The following is a 12171-nucleotide window of genomic DNA, read 5'->3' as shown; positions in this document are numbered from 1 at the left end:
TACCAGGGTTGTCATTATTAACCGATTGCCGATCGAATTCATCGGTTAAAATCGCCAGAAAATCGGTTGTTTTTCCCGAATCTTTAAAATTGCGATCGGAAGTTTTGATCACGCAAACAGACAATAATTGACGAGGAATAAAAGTAGTTCAGTAGAACAACACCCGGTCATTCAGTCAGTCCGTTAACTCGGCCTAAGAACTACTGTTTTCAGTGAATTTCTCAGCGAGTGGCCAATATTGATTTTTCTAGCTGTTAATCAAATTCTTCTTAGTAAGCACGTCAACCAATCAGCGCTCAGGCAGCCAAATACACGCCGACCCCACGTGAAACTGTATCAAATAGCTGTACATTTCACAGATTATTACTGACCGTATTTCAACGAATGTAGCTTTGTAGAGCGTAATTAACTACATATTAAACAATGCTCTTCGATTTTCTACCAAGATAAAAGATATTAGCGACCTCTGTGCTACGTAGTTGTTATTCAGCATCTAAATATTTAAATCCACGCTTTCCCCGAGGAAGAATGACGTGATGTTATACATGAAGTCTTATTTTGGCATGATTTTCATCTGTATATGAAAAACACGAGGAATGTGTCTGTTACTAGAATTTTCTTAATTTTCCGTGAATAATGAAATCTGATTTCAGATAACACATTTAATTAAACGCATTTGAAAATACTTAAATAATGCATTTTGTTATACAAATGGTCATTACACATAATATAATAAGTAGGTAAATAACGTGTTTTGAGATTGCCAAACTATGCATACATATAGATCTACATGCATGAATGACCTGACAAGTTATATCACGATCCGGATTGAAAAGAACTCGGTAAAATTTTAAGAAAGACGCGTTTTTATTTTCAGAAATTAACTTTCACTTTCGCAAGCTTTTCTGAAAGGAGGTACATGTAACAGTTTAGATTGAGTCGTTGATTTGTCGTAATTACTATATATAAACGGTTCTCAATGCTCTCAAATCGCGTCACCTTATTCACTCATGTTCAATTGGAAATCCCCAATCCCACAATTCAATTTGTATATGCACTTGCGTTAAATGGCAGACAACATTCATCGTCAATATTGGCCATAATTTGGTTTTGAAAAAAAAGAAATCGTAATAATACTGGATTATCGGGTAATGGATAGAATTGGAACATGCAAAGATCTATCAATATAATAGGTTTTTATATTGTACAGTATACTAAAAATGTGATAATCTTAAAATTTTCTGTTCTTTTTAGACCTCATTTTAACTTTTTTATGCTCTGAGAATAGCAATATTTTGTCCCTAAAATGTCTAGAATTCGTTTTCGGTCGGGGAGCTTCGCCCCCCTGACCCCCCTAACAGGGCCTTGCCCTGGACCTACAAGGTGGCCTAGGCGGCCCCTTGACCCCCAGCCCAATCGGTTACTATTCCAAAATAATCCTTTGTTTACAATCATAATGACAACCCTGGGCTACCACTGCACGTCCTGACAGTGCAACCCCTGGGGCAACATGCTCCCACACCATGGAAACCAGTGGGCCTAGCATTGAAACATTGAAGAAACCAGGTAGATCAGGGGGGTAGCAATCGTTTTAACCTGTTTATTTTAGCTTGATAACATTGATGCCCTAGGCTTATTGAGACTCTCTTGAGTCAGTTTCCTGAGTATAACTATTAGATGGTTTCTTAATATCTAATTATTGCTTTTAGAGACGGGATCGAACCTAGGACTTCCTGGTTATTATGTGGACAACAAATCTACACCAAGCTTACCTGTAATGGATGGCATTAAATATTGTCACTTTAGATCGATACTTTGCTGGCAGCCTTGTTTGCACATACGCACATACACATGTATTTAATTTTAGCTTGAAATGGACAATGTGTTTCCGCAAAAAGAATGAAAATATAACTTTCTCTACTTCCAGGTCTTATACAAATTCTTTTATTACAAACTTAATATTATCAGTCTTTAATTTAGGTATAAAGTACACCAGATCTGAATTAAGTATATCACGGTGTGAAATCCCTTTGTACATGTATATTAAACAGCTGGTAAAGCAGACTTGTGAATGACTTCAGTAATGAATCCTTCATAAAAATGTCATTGTATGAAATTGAAAATTTCTCAAGTGACGAGTCTAGCATATCACTAAACGGTGTCATGTTAAAGTGTTCTATATTGTGTGTTGCATACAGAGATTGCCACTGGCATAGCTGAGTGCACTGGCCCGGAACATTTGTCACAGAGTCCTGCTCAGCTGATTCAGGTTCGCAAGGAGTCACCCAGTGACTGGTGGGATGGAGAGCTACAGGTGAGAAAATATCTTATGTTGGTGTGTTGATCAGTCCATCAATTGCAGCAATGAATAAACCACTAACAGTTTTACTCTCATCAATTTCAGTAGTTGTCGTAAGATTATCACCAATTTATAGATCACCTTAGAACAAAGTAATCATGACACACAATTGTTGTCAGTTCTTGTCTAGCATCAGTTACATGTTGTGTGGTGTAAACTTGAATCCATTTACTACTCAAAAAGCCACATTTGTCATCCAATCATGATGAAACTTGGTTAGGATGTTTACCATAATATATAGGCAGAGTTAAAATGTGTGTCACATTTGTTCAATAACAAGGTCACTTAGTGCTCAGGTGAGCTATAAAGGTCTTTTTATTTTTCACCAATTGTCCCTCATTGCATGTTCTAGTACTAGTTAATCTTAAGAAAACATGCACATCATGAACATAAAATATTAATGCCATACTATATTGAAAGGACGTAATTCTATGATTTTTTTACCAGGCTTATTTTTGGGAGCTATATACTATATTTTAAAAATGTTAAAGTATATACTTGTTACAAGTTGAATTTAATAACACAATGCAACAAAAAAAAAATTGTGATTCACTTGCATAAAACCACATGCATAATTATATTCATGAAGCTATTTCAATTGTTATCACTGTGGTGCAAGATGTCTGTTTTATCACAGAATGCTTAGTTCTTTTTTTTTAAATCTACATCTAACATGTGCGATTATTTAATATTGTTTTAGCCTAGCAGATCCAACGATGTGAGCCGGAGTCAAGCGGTGAAAGAAATGGCCGATTATTATGCTGTAAGACCAATATTTCTCTCTGATATCTATATATCATTATCTGTGTAGTGTATCATCTGCAAACTTCATAACATTAATAGGCATGTACACAATAACAGCATGCATTTTCTTGATATAAAGCATTGATAACTGCAAAGCTTAATGTACCCATACAATTTGTTCCAGCTGCTTGTTTAAATTTAAAAATATGTATTATACTTATTCAATTATTTCTTTTGGTATATAGGTATGCTTTTTTCAAATGAAACTCAAAAGGTATTGATGCTTAAATATTTATAAACATATAACATATAAAACATTATTTGAACTTGCTTATTTCTATATTTTGGTTTGGATGATTTTGAAATAACAATAGTTATGGCTGGTATATAAAATAGTGTTTTTTTCATGTGTGTTGCCGGTAACCAAAAAGTATTTTTTTTCATGTGTGTTGCCGGTAACCAAAAAGGTTTTATATGTGCAGGCTGAAATTTTACAAACATATAAAGCTGCGTTTGAACTTATGAACTTCTATACTTTTGTTCAGAGTTGTTCCTTTTTTTTATTACCAGAGGTATGGTCCTCTTGCAGCAAAAAAATAACTCACATAGAAAATGTATGTAATGCGTAATGCGAGGAGTATTGCTGCAGGAAGGAAGAAACTATAAGTGGCATATGAACTTGCAAACATGCATGTCTACATTTAGAATTTCTAGCTTAAATTTGTAAGGGAATGTCATTTTATTAAATAATAAAAAATGAAGATTTTCTTTTTGTTCAAGTGACCAAAATATTGTGTTTTTTTATTCAGATGATGGAGCGTAAACACAGCAGACAGAAGGTAGTGTGTGCTTTTTATACAAAATATGAGATTTTTTTATTCTGTTAAATTTTGATTGTAAACAAAACATAAATTGTACAATAATATAAGTATCAACTAAGATAAGAATGTACACATAAGGAAACAAATGATGACTAAAATTTAATCTACATTTGTAGTAAGTGGGAATCGATGTTAGAAACTTCATTTCTAAGCAAACAATTATTTATAAATAATTCATTTTCTGACTAGTTCAAAGAACACAAAAATACTTCTGCAATAACAATTGAAGTAACAATTCATGTCAGTTATACTTTTATATTTTGCTAGGCGGCTTCAGATCGAATGTTGAACAAACTACGAGACCAAAGTATTCAAAGTGTTCAAAAGACTGTGGTCTACACAGAGCATGGAGGGATTTCATACTCATTCAAGGTCAACAGGGACTCTACAACTTAAAAGTTTTTTATCACAAAATTAAACTGTTACTTGTATTAAATATATTATTATTTTTATATGATCAAAAATTGGCGACAGCTATCTACCATGCTGTCTTTAAATAAATTACTCTTGTTATAGATTTCATTTCACAAGATTTGTAAAATATATATGTCTATTCTTCCTTAGTAGATGATTGTACTAAAGTTCAATTAAGGAATACATTGATGAAACTTGCTCAAAGCATATAACAAAATCTCAATTCTGTTCCATTGATTAACAGCCTTTTGAGAGCTTGGCATTTTAAAATATTTTGTCAACGTGTGCACACGAGTATTTAGGTGCATATTCCAGCCAGTTGACTGTTTTCCTTCTGTCTGCCCATATGATTTTTATGTCCCCCACCTTTATAGTGGGGGACATTGTTTTTGCCCTGTCTGTTGGTCTGTTTGGTCAAACTTTCACATTTGCCATAACTTTTGCAATATTGAAGATAGCAACTTCATATTTGGCATGCATGTGAATCTCAAGGAGCTCACATTTTGAGTGGTGGAAGGTCAAGGTCATTCTTCAAGGTCAAAGGTCCAAAAAAAAAGTCAAAGCGGCGCAGAAGGGGACATAGTGTTTCTGACAAACACATTTCTTGTTTGGAAGGTCTTCAAAGTAAAAACCCTCTTGTATCAAAAAATGAGTTGTAAAGAAATTGTTACATTTTACTCAAGAATTATTGCAGGTAGACAGATAAACTTGACAAACATAATAGTCAGTATTTTATCTGCATCAGTTTGTTCCGACATCATAACATTTTTTGGACCTCACATTGCCGAAAAAGAACATTTGTATGCTTCCACAAATTGGGAGGCATTACGAATTGTCCATCTGTCCACCCATACACTGTTGTTGATTGAACTTGTCTTCGAGTGCTAAATGTCAATTGCTCACATTTTTATAGATAAATGACCAAACTCTTAAACTGATCATAGAGGAAGAAATCTGCAAAAATGGTTTCATCTGTCTCCACACATTTATAGTTTCAACTGTAATATTATTATTAATATTTTAATGTATGATCATTGTTTTAATTAAATGGCATTGATGATAGTATGCATTGATTGCTTATTCATCTTTACAGAATGCTGTATTGCTGTTTTTTGATTGGGATGTTACTTTGTTTTTGTTGGTTCTAGGATGTGTATGATCGAGTTTGCCAGCTGGTTCCATCAGAAATCCTTCCTGCCAAATTTGTACTGCACTCCAGAGCAGGGGAAGAGTATGACATTATGAGTGAAAAAGTAAATGAAGAAACTCCACCAGTTTTGTTCCTGAAAGAACAAGTATGTTAGCATATATATTTCCTAATGACTTGAGAGATGCTCAACAAAATATGGGGTCTACAATAAGAATTTAAGACCAAGAAAATATTTCAAGAATATGTATTTCACAAAGCTTTTTGTGTTGTTAATAATGTCTGTAATTAGCTAAGTTTTAGGCCAAGAATAATCACCTATAATAATGTTTGTCCTTGGGTTATAGGTCAGATATTACTGTAATGTCTTGAAGGATTTTAACACAATTTCCTTATTTAAAAGTTGCATTATAATTGACTATATTTGTGCTTACTTAAAGGTAAATTACAACCAAAAGGTCAAATATGTCAAGATATGCTGCTTAATATATTTCATTTGGGTTAAAGACAACTACAGATAAATGTTTTCTCCTTTACCTGGTTATGTCTCAATTTGGTGATGTATTGAAAACATTCACATTTACTACTATTTCTTAATATTTAGTTTGATTTTTTAAATTTTCTGCTTGCACCATTGTTTGCCTTTTTTTACCAGTTTTTCTAAAAGCTTTATTCTCCAAACTGCTTTAAAAAAAATGGCTTATGCTTAACATTCAGTTCAGCTTATGTCATGAAACTAGAAACGTAGATACCATCTATCCAAGGCTGGTAAAGTAATGCACAAGCCACATGGGAAGTGTGTGTCAAGTAAAGGTCAATATTACCATTACTAAAAAAGGAAATGGTTTTGAATTTTCTAACCAAATGAATGATTATAATGCTACTATTGACATTGATAAATCATAAAGTTTGTGATTTCGTATTGGGTGGATGAGGTCAGAATCAATATAACTACAAAGAAAGTGATTAAACTAGTGTGAAATAAACATCAAACCCTGGTACATTATATCATATTTGCTTTAAGTTTGGTTGTTCTCTAAACCATCTTGATGATTTTTGACGGATAAGAAATACAACCATTTACTTCATAGCCAAAATAACTTTGATTAATTAGCTGTCAAATATATATGTGAATTATAGCGGTTTTGAGTATGCTTTAATATGCTTCAATTGGTTTAGGTTAAAATAGCTCCTGGGAAAGTGGGAAAGATGGGCACTTGGTGGGTCTGTTTGTTCGTCAGACTATATGTTCTGAAACTCAAGCACAAATTGCTATCTTGAAGGTCACATATATTTCAAAATTACAAATGCTTAATTGAATGTCAAGTCTGTATGTCTGTGTAAAAGCAATTTGTTGGAATATCAATCAAAAATGATAGCTCTAGATAATCTCTTTGTGAACAATTTAAATGTGTTGTTATAATGTGTATCTATTGGGACATTTCGTAGTATCCAATATTGCTATGGATGCAACAAAAAATAAAAAATAAATAAATCCATGTGTTAATGTTGAAGTTGGGTTTTAACTCTTTATTATGGTAGTGTACTTTAATGCTGTTTCATGTTGATTTTTTTTTCAGAAAATGGATAATTTGAACGACACTCTGACGAACTTTGAAGAGGTCTTCTTTTGAACTTTATGTTGGATTGAGTTGTATACCTTTTAAATTCACCTGATTACAACGTGATCACCATTTGTCCTTCAACATCTATCTTGTTTACAATCTAGAGGCCACATTTATTTTCCTATCTTCATGAAACTTTGTTAGAAGATTTGTCCCTATGATATATTGGCTAATTTTGAATAGTTTATGAGTCTTATTTTAACTTTCATCCAATTGACATGGTATGTCAGTGTCTGTACTTGGAAGCTCTCCATTTGATGAATAAACAATTCACATATGACCTATTGAAACTTGTACAGACAGCCTTTTTTCAGTCAGCTACTGGTTAACTGAGTTATTCCCCATACATTAATCTAAGGTTTTAATATGTACATAAACGTTATGTGTTGGAAATATTTTCAAATATCAAAACTTTCATATACTACTTTTATCTTTCTGCAGTCCTTTATCAAAATAGTTTAGTAATTTGGGTTTCAGGTGAGCACCTTTGATCCTGTGGCCCCTCTAATTTTCTTTATTGAAAATTGAAAAGTATATATGTTTACTTCCTTCAATGTTATGTTTTTCTGTGTCCACCAAACATGTGTCTGTGACACATGTAGTTAAATATTTGTCAACAAAAAGTGATATAACTTAATATAATATGTCAAGCATGATGTTGTAACTTTGTATTAAGATAGTGAGGACATTTTATTGTCACTGAAATGTAAATTGAATTATTGAAAATAACATACAATCTAAATACTTCACTGACATGAAAAGTACACAAGAAATATTCATGCAAGATACATCTGGATTTTTATGTCCCCCACCCACTATAGTGGGGGACATATTGTTTTTGCCCTGTCTGTTGGTTGGTTGGTCTGTTGGTTTGTGCCAACTTTAACATTTTGCAATAACTTTTGCTATATTGAAAATAGCAACTTCATATTTGGCATGCATGTGTATCTCATGGAGCTGCACATTTTGAGTTGTAAAAGGTCAAGGTCATCCTTCAAGGTCAAAGGTAAAAAAAACTAATTCAAAGCGGAGCAGAAGGGGACATAGTGTTTCTGACAAACACATTTCTTGTTGGACTTAATATAAACATTATTGTTCTCATTTGTTGGTTGAATGCATTTTATTAATAACTATTAAAAAAATCAGCTTGAACACTCAAAGAAGGAATTTTACTGTATATCAATATTCTGTGTTTTGCTGTCTTGCCTGAAGTCTTAAAGAGGATAAGTTTATATGGGCATACAAATACAAGTGTTTGGCTGTGTTGTGTTTGGGTTTAAATGTAGGCCTGGGGTGTGGTTAAGCGGAATGGATTTAGTTTCTCTGAAATTTTTTTACCAAATCTTTTTTGGCTGACGAAGCGGAGAAGCCAGAGGAGATATTTCAAAGTTGATAGCTCATCTAAAGTTTAAATTTGTTCAAATACATTGAATGTTAGCTGTGATTGAAGTTATAAATCTGTAAATTTGCAAGATATTTGGGTCGACTGACTTTGCTTTGATAGTAGTGTTTACATGATAACATTGTTTGGATCATGTGGGTTCAGAGCTTGTGTGGACAAGTGTGAAATGCCTGTATATTTTGGTCATTGGATAGTTATATTTTGTCATGTGACTGTTGCACTTTGTTCATGTGACAGCAATCTATTTGGGTGTTGTATGTTAAATTATTATGTGGAGTTTTTAGAGGAATAATTATAAAAAATAGTTAAAATGAAGTCTTTAGGCTTGTAAGTTAAAACTTTTTGGTGAAGAATAAATATTATATGGAGTTAAGAATTCGAACAAATTTTGTGGATATACCATGTACATCCATGGCTTTTATGATTTTTTAGATAGATTGTCATAATCAAGTCTTGATATATAGAACTATTGCATACATCAAACTTTATGTTGTAATTATTAATTATGTATTGTTATATTATTAAATATTATGTCAGTTCAACATTATTGATTGAAATACCAAAACTGCAACTGATAGGCACTCCCTTATCATTTCCAAATACATGATAATATAGCACAACGTCTTCCATATGATGAGAGTATAAATATCTTTTCCTGCATGCAACTGTTACCAATATTTTTGTGGAATGTTAAGTTGTGGTTATTAAATTAAAATATGTTTTAAAAATAATTGTATTTAATCATGTGAAGAAAGTGTAAATTTTAGTATCAGAGTTGTCTTGGTAAATCTCTTGTTTATTATGCCCCCCTTCGAAGAAGAGGGGGTATATTGCTTTGCTCATGTCGGTCGGTCTGTCGGTCTGTCCGTCCACCAGGTGGTTGTCAGACGATAACTCAAGAACGCTTGGGCCTAGGATCATGAAACTTCATAGGTACATTGATCATGACTCGATTTTGAGGTCACTAGGTCAAAGGTCAAGGTCACGGTGACCCGAAATAGTAAAATGGTTTTTGAATGATAACTCAAGAACGCATACGCCTAGGATCATGAAACTTCATTGGTAGATTGATCATGACTTGCAGATGACCCCTATTGATTTTGAGGTCACAAGGTCTAGGTCACGGTGACTCGAAATAGTAAAATGATTTTCGGATGATAACTCAAGAGCGCTTTTGCCTAGGATCATGACACTTCATAGGTACATTGATCGTGACTCGCAGATGACCCCTATTGATTTTCAGGTCACTAGGTCAAAGGTCAAGGTCACAGTGACAAAAATCGTATTTACACAATGGCTGCCACTACAACGGACAGCCCATATGGGGGGCATGCATGTTTTACAAACAGCCCTTGTTTTGTTAATGGGTTTTACATTTCTTAAATGTTTCACATTGTAAACATGTCTTCATACCTCTCCATAATGAAGTAAAAGAGAGACGTCAATAGTGATTCCGGTATGCCTCCTTTAAATAATTATGGAAAAGATAGACAGAGAGACGTCAATAGTGATTCTTTTCCAACTTAAACATTTCATAACATCATGAATATCAGAAGTCATCCGCTTAACCTTTTCATTGAACAACATTTAAATTTGCAGGCATTCATCATTATAATATGAAATTTTGTATGTGCCATTGTTATGATGTAACATTCATGTTTAATAAAAATGAATGCACCTTTTTTAATCTTGCAAGTTCTGTAATATCATGCTTTTGGGGTTGTATTCTATGTGACTATTGAGATTTATTGAAGTTGATTTTGTCTTCGTATTGTGTTCTCAATACATCGTAAGTCAATATGTGTTGTCAGATACTAAGTAATTTGATATACGGTCATAATCTTGTTGTATTTTGTACTCTAGATTAATTACATTAATAAATTCTTAATTAAGGATGCCTGTGTTGCGTTGAATTTATTTTTTCTATGACTTAGTTCTATGCTGACATATTTTATACTTTACTAACAAACAATTATTTACATTAAGTATAACACGCAAAACATTTTTATACCCTCATTACCATTGGTAATGGGGGCTACATAGGAGTCACTTTGTCTGTCTGTCCCGAAATTTCATCCGATCTTCACCAAACTTGGTGAAATGTTGTATCTAGATGATGTTTAGGTCAGGTTTGAATATGGGCCATGCAGGGTCAAAAACTAGGTCATGGGATCACTAAGTGTGTTTTCAACCAAAAGATTGTCCGGAACATAACTATGTCATTAATCATAAAATTTAAAATTACTTGGTACATTTGTTCACCATCATGGGATGGTGTGGTGTGAAAAAAGTACGTTTATATCTCCAAGGTCAAGCTCACGCTTGGAGTTCAAAGGTCAAATGCTTGTCATTTATTGTGAGAATTAAAAATCATTGGCAAATCTGTTCACCATCATAGGATGGTGTGTCACGCGAAAGAATTGCATCAATATCTCCAAGGTCAAGGTCACACCGTGTTCAAGGGTAAAAAATGGCCATAAATGAGCTTGTCCAGGCCATAACTATGTTGTTTATTGTGAGATTTTATAATCATTTGGCACATTTGTTAACCATCATAGGATGGTGTGTCGCTCAAAAGAATTATGTCAATATCTCTAACTTCATGGTCACACTATGAGTTCAAAGGCCATAAATGATAATGGCAAAATAATTCTTAAAAGTCGCCATAAATTAGATTCTCTAGTTTTGTGAAGACAGCGTGCAAAATGGCCTGTGTAAATGCGGCATGTGGGGGTATACGTCAAGTCGGTGACAAAGCTCTAGTTTTATTTGGAAACAAATATAACTTGGACAGCAGATAGTATTGTCAAGAGACACTCATTATTACGATAATCACTTTCAATAAACACTCGTGCTTGCGATAATCCATTTCAATAAACACTCATTCTAACGAATATCAATTTTACTAAACAACTCATAACGATAAGCATTTTCAAAAGACCATTGCCAATTCTTTAAATAAATGACTTGATTCAACAAAACTAAAAATCAGTTATTGACAATCAGCTCGTATTGCCAGCATGCATAAAATTTCTCTCTTTGATGAAAAGTTTTGAAAACACATGTGTAATCTTTTTCTTTTTCAATTAGAGATTTTAAATAATTAGAACACTTTGGGGGGGGGGGGGGGGAAGTAGGTATTTGTGGCCTCACACAATTGCCCTGAACACGCGCCTGGTTTAAATTTAATATTTATAGTAAGAGTTGTGTACCGGTACTTTTTGCATGCAAACTTTAAGTATTGAAGTATTCTTCAAAAAGGCTGGTCACAAGTTAAGGTTTCGGTAATAGTGACTGGTTATATGGACCATGAAAACTTCTGTAAAATTCAGTTATGTGTATTTTGATCATTTGCAGTTTTAAACAGTATTTCAGTCCTATCATGGCGGTAAGTTAACCAACTCAAATTTATCTTGGATGGCTGGTTTATGTAGTAGGCCACGCATGCAAAAAGTGCAATGTGGCGTCTCAGTGCCACCGCTTCCGGTGAAAGTGTCGCCGAAGGTACGCTAACTGGCCCGTATTGGCCCCGTTACCCCATAATAGTAGCCTGAAGTCGCGATTATCTCTCGGAGTAGGTGACCCAGAGCGACGAAACT

The 12171-nt window shown here is 33.7% G+C and overlaps 1 protein-coding gene across 1 annotated transcript; it reads left to right on the top strand.

Annotated features, from left to right (window-relative positions):
• Window positions 1–2: 2 nt before the first annotated feature.
• LOC127832175 (uncharacterized) lies at window positions 3–10423 on the top strand. The gene is made up of 7 exons (XM_052357475.1): window positions 3–1566; window positions 2199–2314; window positions 3060–3122; window positions 3913–3942; window positions 4252–4356; window positions 5547–5693; window positions 7126–10423. Exons 1-7 carry the CDS (start codon window positions 1524–1526, stop codon window positions 7177–7179), a joined length of 558 nt encoding a protein of 185 aa, XP_052213435.1. The 5' UTR covers window positions 3–1523; the 3' UTR covers window positions 7180–10423.
• The last annotated feature ends 1748 nt before the right edge of the window (window positions 10424–12171 follow it).

This window comes from Dreissena polymorpha, chromosome 5 (genome assembly GCF_020536995.1).
Source record: "Dreissena polymorpha isolate Duluth1 chromosome 5, UMN_Dpol_1.0, whole genome shotgun sequence".
In the NCBI taxonomy this organism is placed as follows: Eukaryota; Metazoa; Mollusca; class Bivalvia; order Myida; family Dreissenidae; genus Dreissena; species Dreissena polymorpha.
The sequence above is the reverse complement of the archived record's forward strand: the minus strand, read 5'-3'. Positions and strand labels throughout refer to the sequence as shown.